General features: G+C 38.9%; 1 protein-coding gene across 5 annotated transcripts in view; it reads right to left on the bottom strand.

The window, feature by feature from the left end:
• The window catches only part of TRPM7 (transient receptor potential cation channel subfamily M member 7), a 122,806-nt gene that overhangs the window by 33,335 nt on the left and 65,325 nt on the right, over nt 1-24,146 (bottom strand). For 2 of the 5 annotated variants that reach the window (XM_073304021.1, XM_073304026.1), the window contains exons 13-26: nt 23,447-23,500; nt 18,124-18,264; nt 17,585-17,719; nt 16,514-16,794; nt 15,010-15,238; nt 13,582-13,737; nt 13,332-13,475; nt 12,548-12,676; nt 11,614-11,898; nt 9,067-9,241; nt 8,370-8,496; nt 3,628-3,812; nt 2,083-2,215; nt 891-1,609 (exon numbers count right to left, since the gene is read on the bottom strand). In XM_073304021.1, the coding sequence (XP_073160122.1) occupies nt 891-1,609; nt 2,083-2,215; nt 3,628-3,812; nt 8,370-8,496; nt 9,067-9,241; nt 11,614-11,898; nt 12,548-12,676; nt 13,332-13,475; nt 13,582-13,737; nt 15,010-15,238; nt 16,514-16,794; nt 17,585-17,719; nt 18,124-18,264; nt 23,447-23,500 (2,893 nt within the window). The remainder of the gene's footprint in view (nt 1-890; nt 1,610-2,082; nt 2,216-3,627; nt 3,813-8,369; nt 8,497-9,066; nt 9,242-11,613; nt 11,899-12,547; nt 12,677-13,331; nt 13,476-13,581; nt 13,738-15,009; nt 15,239-16,513; nt 16,795-17,584; nt 17,720-18,123; nt 18,265-23,446; nt 23,501-24,146) is intronic. The other 3 variants (XM_073304023.1, XM_073304022.1, XM_073304025.1) reach the window with 3 other exon arrangements.

Genomic DNA, 24,146 nt, shown 5'->3' with positions numbered 1-24,146 from the left:
CTACTACAGTATTACTGTAGATAACAGTGGTAGATCCTGGTCACAGAAGTGTTGAGGAGGATAGCATAGTAAGGATCCCTGAGCTTGACACAGATACCACAAAGATATTTATTCATGATTCCATTAGCCAAAACAAGTCTTTTGCAATTTCTCAAAAATAGACAATATTTTTTGCATGGACGAAAAGTTGGACCTTAAAATTAGTCCTATGAGAGTTCACCTGAGCTGTAGAGCTGCTAACATTGTTAAGAAACTGTTATTTGTCAATAGCTGTCCAATGTTTGTCGAAAAAATATTGTCTATGTGACAGAATTATAAAGAAATGATAATTTTAAAGTTAAAAAATATCCATACAGTTTAGAGAAAATAGAAAGGTTTAAAGCAAAACAGCAAAGCACAATGGTAGAATAAAGTCACCTGCAACCAGAATAAACCCAAAATACCGTACAATTCTTGGTAAATCAAACCTTCTGGTTTCGACTTGGTCCATTGTTTTTGAAGTAGTCCTGTAATGATGTTAGAACTTAAATCTCTATATGGTGGTTCCATTGCTTGACCATGCTGGCTTTTGGAAACTTCATCTTTAACATTCAATTTTTCATGTGAACCGCCACTTGGGTCACAGTTTACAGTTGATGCTTGGTTGCTGGATGACAGAGGTAACTTCTTTTGGACACTGTTCTCAGAGGACTGCTCACCATATGTATCACTTCTTCTGCTGCAGTTGTAATCATTAGTGTCATCTTCATCATGAATAAAACCACAATTAACGTATCCTCCACTTTCAACACAAGGCTGGGTGAAAGCAAGGCAAGCAGAGCCAGAAGCAAGAGGATAAAAGCAGTTACTAATGACCTCAGGACATTCACAATCTACTTTGTTATACTTACCCACAAATGCACCAAATTCTATGTTACTATCTCCTTCTGTAGCCTTAGACAAAATTGCTGCTTCATTGTTTGCTGTAGATTCCAACTGACTTTTGCAACTCGGCTGAGATGGAGTGCTAACAAATAATTTAGCTGTTGGGGATGTTAGATGTGGCATGCTGTTCGATGAATTGCCTAATTTTTTATTTTTATTAATGGATTTTGAGTTCTCTTCACCCTGTAATCTTTGTCGAAGTTCTGGAGGAGAAACAGCACTTGGAAATAAGGCACTGCCTGAGGAACCTGCCTCTTGAAAGTTTAGTTCTTCCCCCCTGGAAACTGGAGCTAAATCCTGACCAATTGTCTTATGTTGAATATCTCTTTCACTGTGCATAGAAATGTTACATAATAAAGCATTACTACTTTCGAGGTCTCCTTGTGGAAAAAAAGAACCAAACACATTTCCGATGTTGTGTTTTTTCCATACTGAAGATCTGAGAGAACCATCATCAATAAGGTTTTGTGCCAAATGTTTTGAAATGCTTAACTCCCGGGTAATTTCATTATGGACTTTGCTGGCTTCCGAAGCCTTTTGTGCAGTTAGTGTTTTTAGAGTATCAACAGTGAGAGCAGAGAGATCCTGTAGGTGGCCAATCTGAGAATCTAAAGAGTTCAATGACCGTTTGATGTAGTTGACTCTATCACCAACTTCTTTTATCTGAATGCACATTTGTTCAACCCTAAAAAAAAAATCAAATTATAAAAGGTAAGCTTTTTGTTCTCAAACTGTAAAGAAGAAACACTTTTGCTATACTTCTTTTTGACAGTTTGAGAAAGGAAAATGTATCATTTGTAAATTTTAGGGTAGCTTAATTGATTTCAGTGGATTGTTGTAGAAAAAGGGATACTTGTACATACTTAAGCAACAAGGAACAAATGCACATCAGCAACTTGCCTACAGTACTATTGTTTAACACCCATTCCAATACATTTGAGAAGACCTCTTTAAAGAGACAAAGTCTCAGTCTGCTATGCACTAGCAAGTGTCAGGAATATAGACAGCATAAAACAGTCTGTAATAATTTCTATGTAGCCAAGAAAAAGTGTCCTGCAACACTGTCATGAATACTTTGTACATGCAGCTATATGTATTGTACTTTTCCTGATAACAGGTTTTAATTTAAATGTTTACGTTTCTACATAAATTTTCTACCGTTCAAATGTGACTCGAATTCTCTCTTCACTTCCAGAGTGGAATTTATCATCTTTTTCATTGAAATACATCTCAACACACAACTCTTCAAAGTCATGAAGTTTCTTTTGGTCTTCTTCTGTTAGGAAGAGTTCTAAAGAAAGAGAAAGCAACATTTCAGGAGATTAGTAGGCTATGATACATCACAAATGCTTGAAATAAGTAGCCACATTGATCAATGACATAGGGTAAATGAGGATGCTACCTAGCTCTCTAGAGCTGGTTGAAAAATGGGTTTTACCCATGGTGGAAAACTTCAAATTTTTAACAGGGGGGAAAAAGTTGAAAACTGAAAATTTTCAGAAAAAAAAACCACCACATTTTTTGGTTGGAAACCAAAAATTTCAATTATGAAATCCCACTGAGGTTCATCATGGGAGTTGTAGTTTGGGTGCCTCATGTTGCCATTCCCTTCTTTTGGTTGAGCTCCCTGGCTAGACTATATCTTCCACAATACACCATGGTCTCTGCTCTTGCCGAGCCCCAAGCCACAGTGCGTCATGGCAAATTAACTTTTTGTTTTTTGGGTGTTTCTATTTAAAAAAAAAGTTGAAGTTTTCCAAGGAAAGCAGATACTATTCATGAAAAAATTTTGTTTAACTGAAAACCCAATTGTCTGTCAGAACACAGTTTTGTTACAAAAAAAAAACAAAAATCTAACCAACACTACAAAACACCATGAAAGTAAGATGTCTTTGCAAGATTTATTTAAATCTAAATGGAATTAAAGCAGAGTGTAGAAATATAGCATTGTATAAAGTCAATATTTGTAAAACTACTATAAAACAGGAAAACTGGACCAGGGCTTACAAGGAACTACTACGAGCAAAATGAAACAATAGTGTGAAAAGATAGTAAATAATGAAATATATGAAAATAATCAGTAAACAGGATGGGAAGAAGAAAACAAAAAAGAATGACCCTCATCAGAAAATTGGACACACTGATAAATAGGGCAGGGAACTGTTTTATTTTACCTACACACAGTGTCATGCAAATAGGCAGCTATTTTCTCCAAGTTGTCCACTACTTTACATTCAGTTTTAATATAAATGGGAATCTAGTGCTCAATTTACCAATATTAACTCCAAATGCAATAACAGAAGGATTATTTTAATGGATATGGGACAGAACTGAAATCTAAGGCTTGGCATAGAATATTACTGGTAACATGGCAGTAGAAATTGCCAGACACAATAGTTGTGGTTCAGTCCCATAAAATGACTTACAAACTAACTCCCACAAGTATTTTTTTTTTAAAGTTCTTTTAAGGTATTTGTTTTATCAGAATGCAAGAGAGCTCAACCATTTTACATTAGTTAAATGATAATAAAATATAAACAAGTTACCTGCTTCATTATTAATGAATTAAACATTATATTGTGCTCTCTTTGCATTATAATGAAGAGTAGTAATCAAAGAGTTATCATCACTTTCTTGACAACTTACTTTAATCACAGAAAAACAAGGAAAACTAATAATTGCTTGGATAAAATTTGTTCTTACTTGGTCCATCTGAAGTCTTGTCTTTCTTTCTTCTTTTACATATACAACAACATAAGGAAGCCATGTGACTAAGAATAATAAGAGGTGGAGGCAGGACAGGTTTTTCATGGTAGGCCATAATGAAATGATAGCGCTGATACTTCCATACGATGTTTGAAATTGCCTTTACTTGTAAATATACATTGCTGAAGGGGGGAAAACGTAAAAGTGTTTTAACACAAAGATTTTAGATGTTAGTAACTATCAGAAGCAATTTTACTGCTTTCTGAATTTTACAAAGGCATAATTGTAGGGAAATGTACAGATTGTACATAACTGTGTATTTTAACTTTACTGCAAAAGTAACTCATTAAATTTTTAAATAGGAGTTAGAAGTGCATCAAGGGAAGGCTATCCCAATATGGCAAGTTGTTCTTTCAACTTACAGAATATTACAGTAAAACCTTTTATACCCGACATGTTGGGGGAATGGCGGGTGCTGGTAAGTGAAAAATTCCGGTAACTAAGAGGGAGGGAGTTTGGCTGTGGGAAGGGGTGCGGGCTCTGCAAGGGAGTTTGGTTGTGGGAGGGGACTCAGGGCAGAGGGTTGGGTGCGGGAGGGGGTGCAGGGTGCCGGATCTGTGCGGTGCTCACCTCAGGCAGCTCCCTGCAAGCAGCGACATGTCCCAGCTGTTCCTAGGCAGCTCTGCACATTGCCTCTGCCCACAGGCGCCGCCTCCACAGCTCCCACTGGCCGCAGTTTTCTGCCAGTGGGATCTGTGGAGGCTGCACTCGGGGCAGGGGCAGCACGCAGAGCTGCTTATCTGCGCCTCCACCTAGGAGCAGCTGGGACATGTCGCCACTTGTGTGGAGCTGCCCGATGTGAGCGTTGCCCGGATCCGGCACTCCGAAACCCCTCCCATGCCCCCAACCCTCTGCTCCAAGCCCCATCCCATGCCCAAACTCCCTTCCAGAGCCCACATCCTGCACCCCCTCCCACACTCCAGCCCCACATCCCCTCCTGCACGCCAAATCCCTTGTGGCCACTCCTCCACCTAGGAGCAGCAGGGACGTGTCGCTGCTTCCGGGGACCCACACAGACCAGACTATAAACTGGACTTTCAATGACAATCAGAAATGCCGGTTTATAGAGCTTTACGGTTGGTAAAGTACTGGATAACACAGCTTTTCCTGTATTTGGGAATGGTGCTCAGGATACTAATAATCACATGATTTTGCCTATTGGTTATTTTTTTGTCTAGACTGAGCTGGTAGTGACGAAGCCATCAGGATCTGACTTCATGGCCCTATCGTTGTTTCCATGCCGTTCCTTATGGACAACACTAACCACCAAAATTCGCCACTATTTTAGCAGTCTCACAAATGCTAAGGTCTGAAGCAGTGGAGAGAACACGGCAGGGGGCATGTTTACTCTCTCATCTCTAGGATCCCTTCTGTAATGCACTAAGAATAAGTCTACTGTACAAATTTAAGTATCATAATGTAACTGGTGACCACTGGGAAAGGAATAGCTATCTAGTCACAGGCACAGTAATTATTCACCAGTTGTCTGAGGCATTACAGAACTGGCAGCAGCAGGTTTGTAACTGCAAGGCAAAAATGCAGGCATGTTGGCATGCCTATGTGTTGTGACTGTATGTTCAAACTAGATTAAACACACAATCAGTTAAATGTTTAACTAGCGAGTTGCACATGCAATCATCCTGTCTGCATACACAAGTGCGGCTCACACACACACACACACACACACACAATATCCCAGTAATTTGTGCAAGCTGGCCCAATAAATGTAATCATTGCTTGTAGTAGTTACTGTATTAAGAGCACCATCTGAGCCACCTAAAGCACACCTGCCCTTTATTTAAAAAAAATTATACCATCTAACCTAATTTCTTAAATTTGAAGTATGCAGTTTCTTATCAGGTATAAATAAAGCTCAATTTGTATGATTAAAATACTGTAGGACCACTTTTATTAACTGAGAAAATGCCAGTTTTCAGTATAAAAGTCTGCATTGTGTTCTTGAACTAAGATAGACGCAAAAAGCCTAAAGTCAAATAAATTTGACAATCTAACAAACTTTTTTTGTAATGTTAGGTATGCAGATTCAGAAGTAAAGTCAGAAATGTAAAACTTGTGGAGATTTGTTTCATGTGTAGGCATAAACTAGCAACAACGACTTGTTACAGGTAAGTGTTTCTGCAAAAGTACAGCAGGACGTTACTAATCCATACATGTTACACTTACACAAAAAATGCACTCTTTTTTCCCTGTCTAGTAACATAAGAACACAAAACAATGCTATTAAATCTTTGCTGAGACTTCATTGTATACTAGTAAACTTAGTATATTTGGAAAACTAATGAAGAATAAAATTGAAATAAGCTTATCAAGTTAAATTTAATGACATTATCATTTACCATCTTTGCTTTTTATTAATTTAGATTGCTAATTAAACTGCATTAATTTGCAACAGGTTCTCCAGGCAGTGTTAAAGCAGGAAATTTAAAAGTAATATTTAAGTAGGACTTTTTTTTTAAATTTTACCTTTTATTTAGTATTGATCATATTTCTTAAAGTACTATACAGGGCACACTGCCCTGCCACCAGGTAAAAACAAGAATACAAGAAACAACATTAAAACATCAGTGTGACTCTAAGGGACTATCATTCATAGAATCATAGAATAACAGAGTTGGAAGGGACCTCTGGAGGCCATCTAGTCCAACCCCCTGCCCAGAGCAGGACCAATCCCAACTAAATCATCCCAGCCAGGGCTTTATCAAGCCTGACCTTAAAAACTTCTAAGGAAGGGGATTCCACCACCTCCCTAGGTAATGCATTCCAGTGTTTCACCACCCTCCTAGTGAAAAAGTTTTTCCTAATATCCAACCTAAACCTCCCCCATGCAACTTGAGACCATTACTCCTTGTCCTGTCATCTGCTATCACTGAGAATAGTCTAGAACCATCCTCTTTGGATCCACCTTTCAGGTAGTTAAAAGCAGATATCAAATCCCGCCTCATTCTTCTCTTCCGTAGACTCAACAATCCCAGTTCCCTCAGCCTCTCCTCATAACTCATGTGTTCCAGTCCCCTAATCATTTTTGTTGCTCTTCGCTGGACTCTCTCCAATTTCTCCACATCCTTCTTGTAGTGTGGGGCCCAAAACTGGACACAGTACTCCAGATGAGACCTCACCAATGTCAAATAGAGGGGAACGATCACGTCCCTCGGTCTGCTGGCAATGCCCCTACTTATACATCCCAAAATGCCATTGGCCTTCTTGGCAACAAGGGCACACTGTTGACTCATATCCAGCTTCTCGTCCACTGTCACCCCTAGGTCCTTCTCTGCAGAACTGCTGCCTAGCCATTTGGTCCCTAGTCTGTAGCGGTGCATGGGATTCTTCCGTCCTAAGTGCAGGACTCTGCACTTGTCCTTGTTGAACCTCATCAGATTTCTTTTGGCCCAATCCTCCAATTTGTCTAGGTCCCTCTGTATCCTATGCCTACTCTCCAGCGTATCTACCACTCCTCCCAGTTTAGTGCCATTGTGTTTGTAGTTCACTGTGCCTTCAGATATGTCAATTCAGTGAAAGAATTATGATTTCCCTGTAACATGCTATTCAAGTTATTAGTAATATAGATTTGCTTCATGCCTCCAGATAGAGTTAGAGCAAACTGTACTCCCCTGTGCTTGCAAGGACAGCTGTGCCAGCAATTTTTACCCATAGGCAGGACAGAACGTTGTAGTCCTGACATTCTGTCAGAGAACAGCAGCTTTTAAACTTCAGCCAGGACTCCCACAAGAGTCCTGCCAGTGGAGGATCCCAGACAGATGCACTGAATATCCCTCACCAGATCTATATACTTTTTGCGTAAAGCTAGCTGGTTCCAGGCCCAACAGGGAGACAGGGATTGTGGAGATCTTGCACGGTTGTGTATTGCCTGGTTTGTAGTTAAGGGGTGTGGGGAAAATCATTTATCCTATTCTGCTTGGTCCCTTTCATCAGAAAGAAGTTCACTTAGGTCAAATTTCATTTTTTCAAATTAAAATGATTTGGCTGATTTTTTAATCTTTAATGTGGTCTGGTATACTAACCCACTAATTATTGCAAATTGGAAACAGGCCTACTAATCATGGATTAAGCAAATCTTCAGTTTTAATGAGCTGTGTACTATTACAAATGCTTTTTCAAAATAACGGATTAGAAAGATAAACAAAATTTGATTTTAAATTTCTCTATAGCTATCCCTAGCCAAGCTTATTTAAAAAAAAACCAACCAACCAACCAAACATTTGTACTTTGGAATAACATTCTGGGTATGAAGTTATGCCAGTGGAGCAATAAACCCAAGAACCAATTTTGTTCTTTTTTTATTTTTGGAAAGGAGAGAAGAAAGAGGGCAGGGGTGCCCTCAAATTCCCCCTCCCTTACCTTCCCCTCTGTTACATTTAGCCTCCCTGCAATTTTGGGCTGGACACAGTGCTTTCAGAAAGCATAGCATCATGAGCAGGGTGTAACACAATCCCTCTGCCCTAGGAACTGGGCAGACTGTCCCTACTGAAGAGTGCTGAAGAGTAATGGATCAAGATTAGCACCTGAAGAACACACAGCCACCAAAACAGCAGTGCCTTCCACTGCCATCAGGCCACCAAACTATTTTTAGTTAGTTTATTCAAATTAGGTATGTACTTATCACCAGATTAACAATTATCTGAAAGTAACAATATACTTACTTGAAAAATGCAATAAGGAGATTAACCATAATAATGTACTGTACAAAGAGGTAGACAGCTTGAAGAAATGGGGTCAGCCATGTTCCAGGTCCACAGAGATGGCCAACTTGTGTATCATTTGCACATACTTTGGTGAGAAAACACAGAGACCATATTTTCTTTTAGAGAGGACTTTTAATACTTATAGCAGATATAGATGCTGAAAGAATCACTCAAAGACTGTGCAATAACTAGCTGTATGCATCTATCCTGTAATTTGTTCTTTTAAAAAAATACAATTAGTAACAGTTTTTAAAAAGTTACAGGAGAGAGAGGCATCCTGTAGTTACTGAGTGGTCTTTATCAATTAAGTAAAATGCTTTTTCAGCTCACAGCAACAAAATCTTTTCATGATGGCTGCATATGGGATAAATACAGCTCTATGCTTAGCCCAATTGGAAGACACTTCCCCTTTTGGCCAAAAAAGGAACAAAAGTTCTCATGCTAGGTCATGTTTAAGCTTTTTTCAGCATAAGCAAGACAAAGAGTTCCCTACATTTGGGACTTAAATGGGTATACCTCAAGAAGAAAAGGTAATCCAATACAACTAACTAAATTTGTGTTTCATCAACACACCTCAGCCTATCAGCATCTGGAAAAAAAATATCCTTAATCCTTGAGGGTTTCCATAAATTGTTCTAAAATTGCATCATCTTACCATCAATTTCATATGCATAAACTTCACCAAAAATCATCCAGTATGGATGAAACACAATATCTCTAGCAAGAGTCCAAGATGGTGCTTCATTAGGATAGAGTATTGCCTTCCGGGGAACACCAAAACTAAGCAGTACAAGTGCCATAATCACTACAATGTAGAACATGTTGGCCACCTGTTTAAAAAAAGTTCAAGTTAAGAAAACTCACAAAGTCCATCAAATAAAAGCTTTGGCAATTATGGTTTCAAAACACGTGTGTAATAACTCTATCTCCAAAATGTATCAATATTTAACTTTGTGTGTATCTATATATAAACAGATTTGGGGGTTAGCAAACTGAGGATAAGGATTTATCATACTTACTCCTTAAATGAGAAAGAATAAAACATACAATTCAGTTTTGCAGCAGTTTGACATGCTATTTTAATTCTTTTTATTTTTAAAATATTAACCAGCACTGAAGTATACCCAGCTTCCTTACGATTAAAGCAAGCTTTTATACAGTTATAGCAGCAATTTCTAGTGCAAGCTTAACGAATTGTGTGCATTTTGCAATTTTAAGCAATTTTTGAGGCATTTATAATGGGGTTAGAGGATTCAGCCAGTTAAAACTCAGCCCAAGATCACAAACCTTAATCTTCAGTTTTTCCTCCACCAAACTATTGTATGCTCTTACAATTTGGAACGCTGATTTACTGTACCCACCAATTTTTATGAATGTGATATACTCCCCTCTATGACTCCTCCCTCCTACACTCTCTGAGGCTAAACACAGTGTAGGTACAGTTTTCCCAAGCTCGGAAAATGAGAGTGACACAGAAATAGAACCAGGTTTCATGCACTAGCTTACCTAGCAACAAGCAGGGTTTCTTTTGCAGAAGGTAGGGGGGAGGGGAAGAAGAAGGGGAGAAAGAGAGGAATTGGGGAATCCAAACTTTGGGAGAGCCATTTTTAAGGAAGAAAGCAGATGTTTTTAATCTCAAACTCATGTGGTTAAGCCCAGTATCAGTGTATACATTTTACTCCCCTAGTTCCTAATCTAACATCCATCAGTTCATATATCTCACAGTGAGATGATTTTATTTCCATTATTCACTATGGCAGAGTTATTTAGATGACATTCATAACTCCTAACACTCTGTATAAGTTCCAGATGCTATAGAAAAGGGAATGTATTGAAAAAATTCAGTTTATGCTGTCAGACCAGGAGGAAGGAAATCTGCTTTGAGATGTGATTATTTGGGGAATCTGCCTATGCACAGTTTATGACATATATTTGAGATTCTAAACTTGGTATATTTATCTTTATCAAGCTGCAGACTCCATTTTGAGTGTAAAGCTCTGTTTTTGCCTTCCTACTGCCTTTTTATTACCCCCATCTTGGCTAAAATTCCAAGGACTGGTGTGGCAAAGGGCTAACAATGGAAGAACATTAAACTTGGATGATTATCTGTTTAAATGGAGCACCCTGAGATAAACAGAAGGCTGCCATCCAGGGTAAACCAGTTTTCAAATCTGAACTCAAGGGGGTGATAACTTAGTTACAGATCACCTGGTAGAGGTCTCTGATCACCTGATGAGGTTGATCAGCAAGTCACCTGACAAGGGGGCTGACGGCTATAAAAGAAAGGGTTTCTCATCAATCGTTTGAGAAAGAGAACAAAACAAACAGAAGGGTACTGACTAAGTGATTCTCCCTCTGTGACCTCATGTTTCAGAGGAAAAGCCATGAGAAGCAGAAGGAAGGGGCTTGGGCATTGCCTTCAGCCCCAGGCCTCAGCAAGTCTAACGCCAGCCCTCACAACCCTATTAGAACACGGTTGTGACCCACTTTGGGGTCCCGACCCACAGTTTGAGAACTGCTGATTTAAATCCTTTTGATTCCATAAATAAATAGAATGTCTCTTTCCTTTAAGGAATAAGGTCAGTAAGACAGTTAGCAATAAAGCAGAGATTCCCATGTTGTGGGTCACAACCACCTTTCCCTTCCCATATTGACAAGGGCATGGAGGTTCTGGTATGGAACAAGAACTACTGCATTAAACAGTGCAGGGATAGAATATTCAGATTTCCAAGAAACCCCAAAAGAATAAGAGTAATATCATCCTAACCCTACAAAAGAAAAGAAGCTAGATGGAAGGACTGCTGCCTTTTCTTCAGTTCAAATCTCTGACACATGTATAAAAGTGACTTAGGAGCAGGGTAGAGGAGGAACTTACAAATACTCTCCAGTTTCCACATCTTTCATTTCTGAGAGATGTTTGTAAAGGAAGAGCAATAATGGCACCTATTCAACAAAATGGATTTTCTATGGATCAGAAGGGCAGATATCACAGACGATAACCAAATGTTTGGTAAGCCACTCTCATCCCTCACTGTTCTGAGGATCCATGAACAGAAATTATATCTTAATTAACCCATTTGCACATTTAGATTTATGGGAAATTACCTCAGTATAATGTGGCCTTTTTCTAAATAGATTCTTAAAAAATTATAAATGGATGCAGTGAGACAAAGAGGTATGTTTTCAATAAAACAAGACTTACCATTTTGCCAATCATCATCACATAAGGGCCAGCCTGTTGATTTACAGCTAGAAAATCCAGTAATCGCACATACCAAAATATAATATTTAGGCAGTACGTTATTCTTCCAACAACAAAAACATAATTTTCTCTGTACGTATTGTCACCAAAGTTCCCTTTTGCTCCAAATCTTAGTGTAAACCCAATGAAGAAAGTAATAATGGCAATTGTATCACTGATGTTGAAGTAATCACTGAACCACACTTTAATCTTCTGATTAATTTTCCCAGCCTCTGACATAAAGATCTACATTAAGAAGAAGAAAAAAAAATCAGGTATCTGCATATTTGTCTCATATCAAGACCATTGAACCATCTGAACATTTTATCAGTAAACAAAATTTTTATCAGCATGTTTGAGCATGCTTCCATGTTAAATTGATAAACCTTAATATAAAAATATTTACTGTCCAGATTTGTAGATATACATATGCGATTATCCCAACTGCATGTACAACCACAATTCCACATTAAAATGTATCAGTTTGATGGCTAACTGGTCATTTGTGTGTACTTTTATTGAGAGTCCATGCACAATACCATGCACATTTTTTAAAATCTCAGCTCTGCTCTGAGGTTACCCCTTGCAGAACAAATGTGTTTCATATTTTTAATGGTACTTCAGTATGATTGCTCAAATTATACCACATCCAAATCCATTAGCCTTTTTTGAGTGACAAAGGATTTGATTACTGTAGTAAATTTGTTATATAAAGGAGATATTCATAATGCCTTTAATAAAATAAAATAGTTTAAAATGCAAATATTAATAAGTGCACTATAACTCTTTTAATCTGCATCACTTACATTATCTTTTGATAAAGACCATTTAAAGCATACTGCTCTACTTGACATTAGTGAAGTAATTTAGAACACAACTGAGATTACAAACATACCTCACGAATCTTCTCAATAGCTGATGTAAAAATATAAGCTATAACAATCCATTCTTGAACTGATGGTATTTCTTCCATTTTTACAAGGACTACAAATGTGTAAAGCATCAGAAATCCTAAGTATGCCAACTAAAAAAAAGCAAGTAAGCAAAAATGTTACCTTTATGTAGTTACACAATTTATTTTCAAATGGATGTGGATTATTTTTGATAATCTGATCGGATATAGTGTGCACCAAAACAGTAAGTAGGATAACAGTACTTGCTTACGGGGACAAGGGTAGTAAATGCCAGTAAATGGGAAAAATATTGTATATTGGCTTTATATATCCCACAAGAGCAAAAGAAAAAAGTAACAATAACCTCCAATAATTTAGGATGTTAAATAGAAATTTATGTAAATTATCTAAAATAAATTACGCACAACTTTGCCTAATTATGTACCGTCTGCTAAACTGGATGAGGCAAAATAATACACCAAAATAAAATAAATCTGAGTGCTAAGTATTCATCCTGAGTTACCTTGCAGGAGGAGGACATATCAGGACAAATAGGGTGAAGAGTAAATATGATATATTTTGCACACTGTGCATGCACCAGCCAGCTTCTAAGACTCCAGTGATTCTCATTTCTTAGGAAGATAGTTTTAGAAGGACAAGAGCAGTTAAACTCTGCTGCTATTTGTAACAACTGTATGCTGGTCAAAGAACCAGCCATAAATATGAACTACTTCTGAAAAGAGGTCTTGAGCATGTCATTTTACATAGCGTTCTTCAAAAACTCACCGTATTGAACCAGAACTTCACAATTGGCGCATGATAGAATGCATAAAACTTTCGTGTAATTGGAAGTCGTTTAGGTTTTGTTGGCATCTCCATGTCATGTTTTCCTTCAGTACTGTCCAAGACCCTTACTTCTTTAAATACTTCCTAACATAAAAAGGATAGATATATGTATAGAACTGTATATGTAACTGAACTTATGTATAGAAATACTTCTTTGTTCTTTGGGTTTTTGTTTTTTGTTTTATGTTACCATGGGTATCTCTTCTGCTATATTCTGGAAGTTGTTTTCACTGTCTTCCATTGTCATCTGGTGTGCATCTTGAGACTGTGGAATATGGGACATTTCTGCCTTGGTTTTATATTCCAGCATTAGTATGGCAGGGGGTAGTAAGATGCTCAGTATCACCTACAAGAATTGAAGATGAGCAATTTTAAAGGTGTACTTCCACTTAACGTCAGCATATTAAAATGTCAGACATATTGGTACACAGACTATCCCCTGTAAAAATAGAATTTTATAATCCGAATTGTCCTTGTCAGGTAGTTGGTAGAAAAAAATGGGGGTGGAGAGAGATTTTTTGTTATTTATACATGTAACTTACAGGCCAAGTGTGAGCATATAAAGAATGTTCCATGAAATTCTTGAGGAAAAAAAAAAGAAATCAGTGGGTTCCAAAACTAAACATCACTGAACAGAATGTATTCTAAGATTAAACAACAGAGAGCTACAGCTTAACTGAATTCATAGGTCATTTCTTCTTCCCCAACTTTGGCAAGAACATGGCTGAAGTCTTAGAGACAGGGCATGGTTAACTATACATGAGTCAGTTTTTCTAGTCACGGTAGAAAAATCATGATGCCTGAAACATGTATAAAAAGTACTAGATAAAATAGCTGTTTATTGAAGTTAGTCCATTACAAGGCAAGAGAGGTAAACAGATAAGTTGGCATGTAAGATTTGAGTAGGTCACATAGTAGATGATGCTTGTAGAGGTTTTGTATGAAAGTCGCACTTTTTTGGGTGATTTCCCCTTTGTTACTCCAAATAATGGAATAAATTTTCAGTATGATGTCCATAATAGATATGCACTCTTGCAATTGTTAATTAGAGCTGCATGACTTATTTTAGTGCACTATTCTGAAAACTTACACCACCTGATCCTGCAGATTTGTGTGCCAGTGTTCCACTGTATGCCCTCCATTTGTTCATCTTGGGCCTCCGAAATGAAAGCAAAAAGCTTATTTCTACATGAAGTTTTACTTACTGCCTGTAGAAGGCAGAAGCATATGAAATTGTATTCTTACAGTGGATTTTCTGTTGTTAATTTTTTTCACCACTATATTTTTAGTAGTGGATTAGTATTCACAGTAATCTACATATGCCTCTGATTAAGGGCTACTTGCCTGTTTTCTGCCTTCTACATTTCTGTACCTTATTTAAAAAGATAATAGAGCATCAAAAGAAGAGTTTATAACATGTCCAGATTTGATTAAGTTAAAAAAGTTACAGTAGAACAGTTTCACAACATTTATTAAGGTAAATAAGGGTTACAGTGATAAAAGTTTTATAGGAATAGTACTTTCTTTACAACACACTTTTCTTCCACTTCAGCATAAACACAATAAATAAGAATGGCAGGCAGGATTAACACTAACAGTCAATTGTAAGGATGTTTACCTTGTACCATGAATTTTTCCTCATGTTTAGTCTTCCCATCCACATATCAGATAACAACATCTGGGTACAAGTATGAGCTACAAACGGGCGGAGTCTTGAAGACACGGCTAGCTTAAGGCAGGTTGAATTACTCCAGTTTTTCAGCTCATAGGTTAATAACTTCATAGCCATGGTTTCATCTTGTCGGAAGGACTGTTCTAGTAGTTCAACTGCAAGTTGTCCAAACTCACTAGAAAAAGGGAAAAAAAAACAAAAATACCTATTTTAGGTTCTGGAGAGTTTCTTCTTTCATACACAATATCAGGGATTTTGAGGAGTTCCCTTCTTCCACTGCAACAACTGGGATATGTGCTGGGGTGTTCAATTCACACCATCCTGGAAGTGGTTAGTGAGGCTAAGAGGCCAACTAACCAGTTAGGCCACCTAATTCCCCTCAGATGTGGCCTAAATAATTCCCTGAATGATAGCACCCAGCTAAGAAGGAACAAGCAGGGGTAGGATAAAGACAAGAAGTTGGCAGCAGAAAAGGGGGTTCAGGGAGATAATTTGCAGTCACTCCTTGGGAGCAGGGAGGTGTGGTCGAGGCTACTGAGTTCAGTAATCTGCAGTTACTCTCTGGGAAGAGGGAGTTTAAGCTGGGACATCCAGAGAGGAGCAGGCAGAAGCTGTAGGAAGGAGTCCTGAGAAACACAAAGAGGTCTGAGGGAAAGCAGACTGCAGTAGCCAGGTATAGGGTCCCTGGACTGGAACTCGGAGTAGTGGAAGGGCCTTGGTTCCCCTACCAGCCACTGGGGGAAGTGGTACCATCAGGGCAATGCACAAGAAGACTGCCTTAGACCACTGGTATGGAAAGTCTTAGATATCCAAGAAGGGGAAGACTTTAATGACCTGGCTGGAAAGCCAAGCCACAGAGTACTCTGAGTCACAGGGAGTGAGACAGATGGCAGGGTGTGCAGAAGGGGGCATCAGACCTGAGTGAAGCTAAACTCCAGATGCAGTCACAAGGAGGATCCCCCAGAGGTGAACAGAGCATCCAGTGTCATGGTAATTCCTAGATCAAGGGACTATATCCCATATGATCAAATTCTTGCGAGTGCAAGACGATGGGCTATACTGGGCATTGTTGGAATTTCAATCTGCCCTGTCATCTGATAGGTGTGCTTACATTATCTAATGAACACTAATTCACACACAGTACGGCTTTCTTTAAAATGTATGACGACTACATATGTAATACAATAAGTTTAGGGTAAAAGCATCTCTGTCAAGGTGCTCAAAGTTCTTTTAATATAAACACCGGGTTTGCCAACAGTAATATAAGTAATGCGCTGATATGCAGCTTGTATTAGAATACAATCTAATAACTTTGAGAAGATTCTTTTTCTTCAAGCATGCTAAGTAAACAAGTAGCAGAAAGGGGAAAGATGTTTTCTATTCATGTCTACTTTGCTAGTGCTATAAGAAGGCTTATAAGAAAGATTTAACAAGATGAAAAGTAGATTACTTGGAGTACTGTTTCAGTTCTTCAGAGGTATCATCAACAAGGTCACTTTGTTTTGCCTCATATGCCATTGAACGATACACCTTGCAGGCAACTAAGGCTTTAGCCATGGACTCTTCACCATGCTGCCAGAAGAAAAGGGCCATTTTCTGTCTTTTCATTAACACTGCCCAAAGTAAGAGTTCATTAAGAGGATAAGGAAAGCGTCTAGTTTCAGGATCATCAATATCTACGACTTCATCTTTGGTTCTTTTCTTTTTTCCTTCTTCTGCACTTATATCAATCTTTAAAAAAAACAAAGGAAAGGTTAGAAAATTACATTTGATCAGAACAAATTTAGATTTAAAGTACTGTTGACAGTGATACACAGCTAGAAATGGTGATTGGTGCTCTAACATATTTATAAGCTGGGTTTTCCTTTTAAAACTCAAGTTAAATCTTGCTAATTCATGCTCACATCTGGGACACATTGCCCATATGTTTTGCAAATTATTGGACAAAGCAGCAATGAACTAAAAGATTCCTAAAGTAGGATAAAGAAACTCTTTGGTAACAAGAAAAGGAGTACTTGTGGCACCTTAGAGACTAACAAATTTATTTGAGCATAAGCTTTTGTGAGCTACAGCTCACTTCATCGGATATTTGATAGTCTCTAAGGTGCCACAAGTACTCCTTTTCCTTTTGCGGATACAGACTAACTCGGCTGCTACTCTGAAACCTGTCATTGGTAACAGTTTTTTACTAACCTAGAGCCAAATCCTGCTACCTTTACTAATGCAGGTAGTTTCAATGGGACAGATTCATCCCTGATGTAACTGCGTTCAGTGATGTTACACCAAGGATGAGTTTTTTGCCCTTAAATACCACTGCTTATAAATAATATTTAAAATAAAATAAATGCATTATTTATATAGCCCTTGCAATGGGCTAAGCATTTTACAGAAAAGTATGAAGTCAGAGGATCTATTGACTATATTTTGCCACAAATTTCAGTAGGGCCAGGATTTCACTCTAGGTTCTTACCTTGAAGAATTTACAATCAAAAAATGGTGAAATCTTATGACACAAACATACCTTTGGTTTGTAAGGCTGTGCAGTTTTGATGAAATGATTATGTCGCATTTTCTCTTTTTTATCTGCCCTGTTACCAAAAGACTCATGGCTTTTACGCAGTTGAGGAGTATTATTTGAAGGATTACGCCCAGACCGCTGGCAGTAAAAAAAATATAAAAAAAAGGAGAAAAAAAAAGATGCTAAATGTTGTTTTTAAGTTTCTTAACACATTTGGATAAAAACACTATATGAGACAGCTATACAAAGCCGAATGTACGACTATTTAATTGAAAAATTATGTAACTGAAATGGTTATCATGGATTATAAATTTGATCTCCATATGATAGCTAAAATCTTAAATAGTAAAATATTTTTCACATGAGTAATTCTTAATCATACAGCTAATCCCATTGCCCTTAATGGCTTCAGTCCTGTAACAAAGATTTACAAGACTGGGCTATAATTTTCACAAGCAGTCAACTGTTGTTGGTGTTTAGACATTTTTAAAAACATGTTTTCCTAAATGTAAAGCATTTTAAGCTTATCAAACTCCACATACCCGACTGTTCCCACTGAGACTGTTGTATATGACTCTAAAGCGTTTTCGCGTATAGGTGCATCTGTAGGTTCCTCCCATCAAATATTCAATAACAAGCCCTACATCAATCAGGTTGATTTTATATCCTGGAGGAAGGTTTCCCTAGAAATATAAAACTGCTCTTAGCGTTGCAGATATATTACAACATAGTTAAACTTATTTACAGCACTTTCACATGTATGTCAATTCTAGATAACGAGTGAGTTAAGCCTTTCATTCTAAACGCCTGTTTGAGGTTTAATATATAAAACTATTTCAAAGCAGAGTAGATTCTACTTTGTCAGGTACAGTAATTTTCCATCTGGAGGTTGTATGTATTTTTTGGTTTTGTAACTCAAGTGCTATTAACCTATTTTAGTTAAACAGAAAGATATTTTTTAGATTCAAGCAGCTTAGATTCAAACATTTCAAGCTGTGTGACAATGACACATGACTGACAACTGTAGACCTTGGAAGGACAGGAGTATGCTAGAATGGCTCTATTTTTTCTTGCCCAGAGGATCCAAACAGCAGCATCATCTGTTTGCTTCAATAAGCCTTTGCATTACGAGTGTATCTCACATCTTTAAAGTTGTCTAGAATCCATTTATATTCCTCATAATAATCAGCAATTTTCTTCCAAATTCTGGAACTTGAACACAAAGTATTTTCCCATGGAAGTTTCCTTAACATTTGTTTTTGGTTGTTTTTTTGTGTGGGGGTGAGGTTAGAAGAGAAGGTGTTGGGGATGAATATGGGTGATGGTATCTTTTCTGCCCCTCTATGGCTTGAAGTGGAAGATTCCTGGAGTGCTGCTCTAGTCTCTCCTTCCCTCAGCAGGCTGTGAACTAGGGTGGAATAGGAATACATAATATACTAATCTCCTAGTCATGACCTTGCCCAACCAATTAGAAATCCTGTGTTAGGCCCTTCTGCTTCCCCACTACATTGGTTTCACTGCCTAGAGTCTTCAAAATTGCTAGAGATTATGCATATGAGGGAAGGATAAGGATAAGTAGGACTTGCCCCAAAAGATCAGTGCCTTTATCTTATTGTTATGCTAGTTCTCAAGCCCCTCATTTACACTACATTAGGGATACCAAGTGTGTTGGCCAAGCTATACTTCTAATGAGACTCCATGGATTAAGTTAAGGCTATGGAAGACCCTTACCTCACAGTGAAACATCTTTTAACTTCAGTGGGAATTCTGGGGGCAACAGATCAGAATTCTCATTGCACATCCCATGAGTACCCAGTTCATAACGGGGAAACTAATGATCCAATCAGTGGACTGCATTCAAAGTCCTTTCTAGGGCTGAATCTCTGTCACCTGTAAACCAACTTTCCTGTTGCAATTCCTCCTCCCCTTCCCTAACATTTGAGACATTGGGCTAGCCTGGAGAGTATTGCAGCTCAGTGTCGAGGGATTGTCAGCAGCCAAACGCAGCATTATCAGCTATTTATCCTGTCACCACATTGACATCATCTGCCTACAAGAGATGCACATCGCCACTGCAAGATGCAAGGTGCTTCAAGATTATCAGTTTTGACCTGCTGTGCCACACCCCACACGCCAAACACAGCCACACCATTTATATCCAGTGAAACACCTCAGATGCAGCTCCATTTACATCTGCTAGTAACTATGATATGATTCAGGTGGGAGGTTTCCAAATCGCAAAATGTTTACAAGCCAGTGAATGTTAACTGGGACCAGCAAGTTCTGCCAAGACTAGCACTCCCAGGTGTCTAAGTAGGGGACTTCAACAGCCACCATCCTGACTGGGGATACCCGGTATCAGATGCTAATGAAGACTAACTGGTGGAGTGGGCATCTAACAATGATCTTGCCCTCATTCATGATGCAAAGCAGGGAGGCACCTTCCACTCAGTCAGATGGTCTCATGAAGATTTTCCTGATTTGAACTGGGTATCGTCTGTGGATAGTCACTCCCAACATGTATCATGTCTGGTCTTGGAAGACCTCCCACATAGCCAACACAAACCTTTCATTATCCACATTGGCACATCCACAACTCCCAATCATTAGATCCTTTAACAAATAGAAATAGAACTCCAGGAAGGCAGACTGGAAGAAGTACACAGATGCTCTAGTAAAAAGCGTCATCACCATACCATCACACAGCATCCTGGTCAACAAAGCTTTCGGTCGACTCCAAAAAGACATCTTCAAAGCCGCCTGCATGTCCATACTAGGTGGCCACCATCCAGTCTACATGCCATGCCCTGATGCTGAATGTGCTAAACTGCTCAGTCATTGTGAATCCTGATCAGCTAATCAGGTCACTGGATGCTGCCAGACGGCCACAACGGAAAGAGATGATTTGGAATGTAAACGTCACTCACTCAAATGGGAAATGCTGGAATTTGATTGGTCATCTTGGTGCAGATCAGCAGCCCTAAGCTGAACCACCTGTCACACCAAACCAAGCTGCTAGCCATCTGGTGAATGTGTCAAACAAGTCCATGACAAATAGCATCAGTCCCATCGGAGTAACATCACTCAGCAACACAGAGTCGTCCACAGCACAGAGTTAGACAAAATTCTGATATCAAGAGCAGCACTGCTGCTGGTTATGACAACATACTGCCAGAGCTCCTAAACATGAGTACCAAGGTGCTTCATCAGTGGCTGGCACAGTTCTTCACACAAATGGTCAACAAAGAGTAACTTATGAAGACATGGCAAATGTCAAAAGTCACTGTTCTCCTGAAACTGGGGAAAGACCCACAATGATGCAAGATACTGAACTATATCCCTGTCGTCTGTGACATTCACAGAGCTGGAGTGTCTTCACTTCTGGGGAGTTGCGCGGAAGAGTGAGTCAATCCTCAGAATTTGGCAAGCAGGCTTTCAGAGGGTGAAGAGCACCTGCAATCAAATGCTAGCTTTGACAACATTCACTGAAAACAGTTTTAAAAAAAACAACAACTGAAGATGGGAGTTGTATTTCTGCACCTGAAAGCAGTATATGACACAGTCTGGCACATGGTACTCTTAGTCAAATTGTCAAGAGCACTCCTAGCATGGGTAGTCAACATTGTTGACCTTCTAATCCGCAACAGACGTTTCCAAGTGTATATGGAAGACAGAGACAGTGCTTGAAAAAGACAAACCAACAGTCTACCCCAAGGTTCTGTGCTGGCCCCGATGCTTTTCAACTTGTATACAAACAATCTTCTGTTTACCCAGTCCTGCAAGTTCACATACCAGATGGCATTTGCCTTAGGTGTCCAAGCAGTTGCCAGAACTTGAATACGCCCTAAACACTGACTTGATTAAGATTGCCAATCACTGTAGTGGTTGGCATTTACAACCATGGACAAAAGAACAGCCATGCTCAGTCAGACTGACGGTCGATCTAGCCCAGTATCCTGTCTTCAGACAGTAGCCAATGCCAGGTGCTTCAGAGGGAATGAACAGAACAGGTAATCAAGTGATCCATCCCATTGCCCATTCCCAGCTTCTGGCAAACAGAGGCTAAGGACGCCATTGATGGACCTATCCTCCATGTGTGACCAAGACACTTTTCAGTATGTTCCATCTTTACAACACCAGAGCAGTCCCAGAACCAAATATCTTTCTCAATGGACACCACTTGAAAACACAAATCCCACCCAGTCTACCTAGGAGTAATCCTACATAGATCTCTCACTTATCCTAACCATCTGAGCAAAACATGACGAAGGTGAGGTAGCATAACAACCTTCCAAGCAAATTGGCTGGCACTTCACTGTGAGCAAATGCTCAAATGCTTCAATTATCTGTTTTAGCCTTCTGTTACTTTGTACCATAATACAATGCTCCGGTCTGGCTCAATCAGTCTCACATCAAGTTGGCTGACACACAACTACACTCCACCACGTGCATTGTAACTGGGATGATTTGACCCACAACAGTACCATGGCTCCCCGTGTTAAGCATCGTCACTCCCGCACACATTCATCTGGCTATGGCCAGAATGGTTGAGAAGATGAGGGCAAACCTGAGCCTACCACTATGCAGAGATCTCTTTGACCATCCAAGAGTGCACTTGTTGTTGAGGCACCAGTGTGGGCCCATTTACCCTGTCCAGATTTCTCTGCAAAACTAATGATCCAACCAGTGGACTGCAGCTGACATCAGAAACTCTTCTCCATGCCACTCCTGGGTTCTTCTGAACTGATTTCAAAAGACCTGGGTCAATGTGCAGCCAGATTTCATACCTGGGGCCAATAAGAGGATCCCACCTGCAGCTGTGGCCAAAGACAGACAATGTCACACATCACTGACAACTGTCCTCTGACCAGATTTGATGGTGGTCTGAGGGCTCTGCGCTCCACTGATGAGGCTGCTGCAAATGACATTGGCAAGCTCCACATCTGACAAGAAGAATGGGAGCTCTGCCTCATAGAACAAGCTCCTTGGATACTAGCTTTACTACTGGTCCAATCCACAGTGACTCTGCAAGCAGAGCTCTTACTAAGATCAATGGAGTTCTTCCCAGAGTTTTTACAAGACTGGGCCTTATTTAACTATTGCTGTAATTCAATCTCTGAGGGAAGAAAAATTGGACACTAAAAGGGTAACAGACTAGGAACAGTCAGTCTTCTTTTGCCCAAAACACTCTAAAGATGGTGCTTACTGCAAATGGAAACTAACAGTTTGTAGTACTAGTATCTTCTCTTTTGGGAACAGAATCTTACAGAACAAAAACTAATCCTAGTTCAGTTTCCTCTTTCATCAGGCTCAAGACTCTTTCACAAGACTCTTAAACAAGGAGATGGCTGAAGAAGGTAGCTGACTAGGATGATCCTCATCCATTTCCCTTTGCATATTGCTCTAGAATACCATTTCAGCCACTACTGTTGCTGTAATGGCAGTCGAGTCTTAAATCAATGATCACATGGCATAAGGCCTGTGGATCTGGAGTTTTGCTTGGACTAAAATTTTATTATCCCACTGATTTTTACTTAAAGCGCTTTTGAAAATTTTACCCTTGATCTTTAATTATAGGTACACACCTACTAACTTATCACCACAAATCATCCTTCTGAAACTGTTGTGAAAATGCTTTCAGTGTGGCCACAGTAATATCATCTACTTCTCAGAATCAATTCTCCCATCCCACCTGACTGCATGCTCTTTCAAAATCTGGGTTTAAGATACACATAGGTAATTAATAAAATTAGGATTGGCTAACTGTTGTTGATATTAAAATAAACCTAACAGTCTAAAACACTAAGACAAACTGCTAGCAAAACATCTTATTTCACAGTTGTTTGATACAAGTTTAAAGCATACCTGTTTGACATCCCGAACAAGGTGAAAGAGTGTTGGGTTAGTTGGGCCTTGTTTCTTTACACACACACAGAGAAAAAAAGACAAGACAAGACAGAATTTTGGACAGTTAAATTATAAGTGATCTTAAATATGCAAGACGGACATGAAAACATGGAAGCAAAAGCAAAAAAAAAAAAAAATTTGCATATTGACCTTAATGAAAGAAGTTCTCTCTCTAAACTGTTAGCAACCATCAGATACAAATAGTCCACCATCTAGCAATACTATGTGCTAAGCATTTGCCCTTTGTTTCTGGTTTTCCTTTCTGATTTTGTAACCCTGAGAGAGAGAGCGCAAGAAAGTGTGAGTGAGAGAGAGAGCGCAAGAAAGTGTGAGTGAGAGAGAGAGAGAGCAAGCGAGCGCAGGTCAATGTACTAGCTCTTGTCTCACATCCACAGTATGGACCACCACTCATCAATGTATGGATTATTGCAAAATTTTATGTATAATTTTACTTTTTAGCTCTTTTAAACCACAGAAATCAATTCCATTCATGTTTACAGAATTTAAAAATGAAAATAATTGAGTAAAGAATTTGTCATGTGGTAAGTTACTAAGTAAAAGTAGTTTTTACTTTGATACAACAGTCTTCATTTCCCAAACTGCTGTATAGCGTTGCTGTTAGAACATTTGCCATGGTCCATCCCAGAAGTGGTTGTAC

This window comes from Lepidochelys kempii, chromosome 10 (genome assembly GCF_965140265.1).
Source record: "Lepidochelys kempii isolate rLepKem1 chromosome 10, rLepKem1.hap2, whole genome shotgun sequence".
NCBI classification, from domain to species: domain Eukaryota; kingdom Metazoa; phylum Chordata; order Testudines; family Cheloniidae; genus Lepidochelys; species Lepidochelys kempii.
This window is presented reverse-complemented; position numbering and strand designations above follow the sequence as displayed.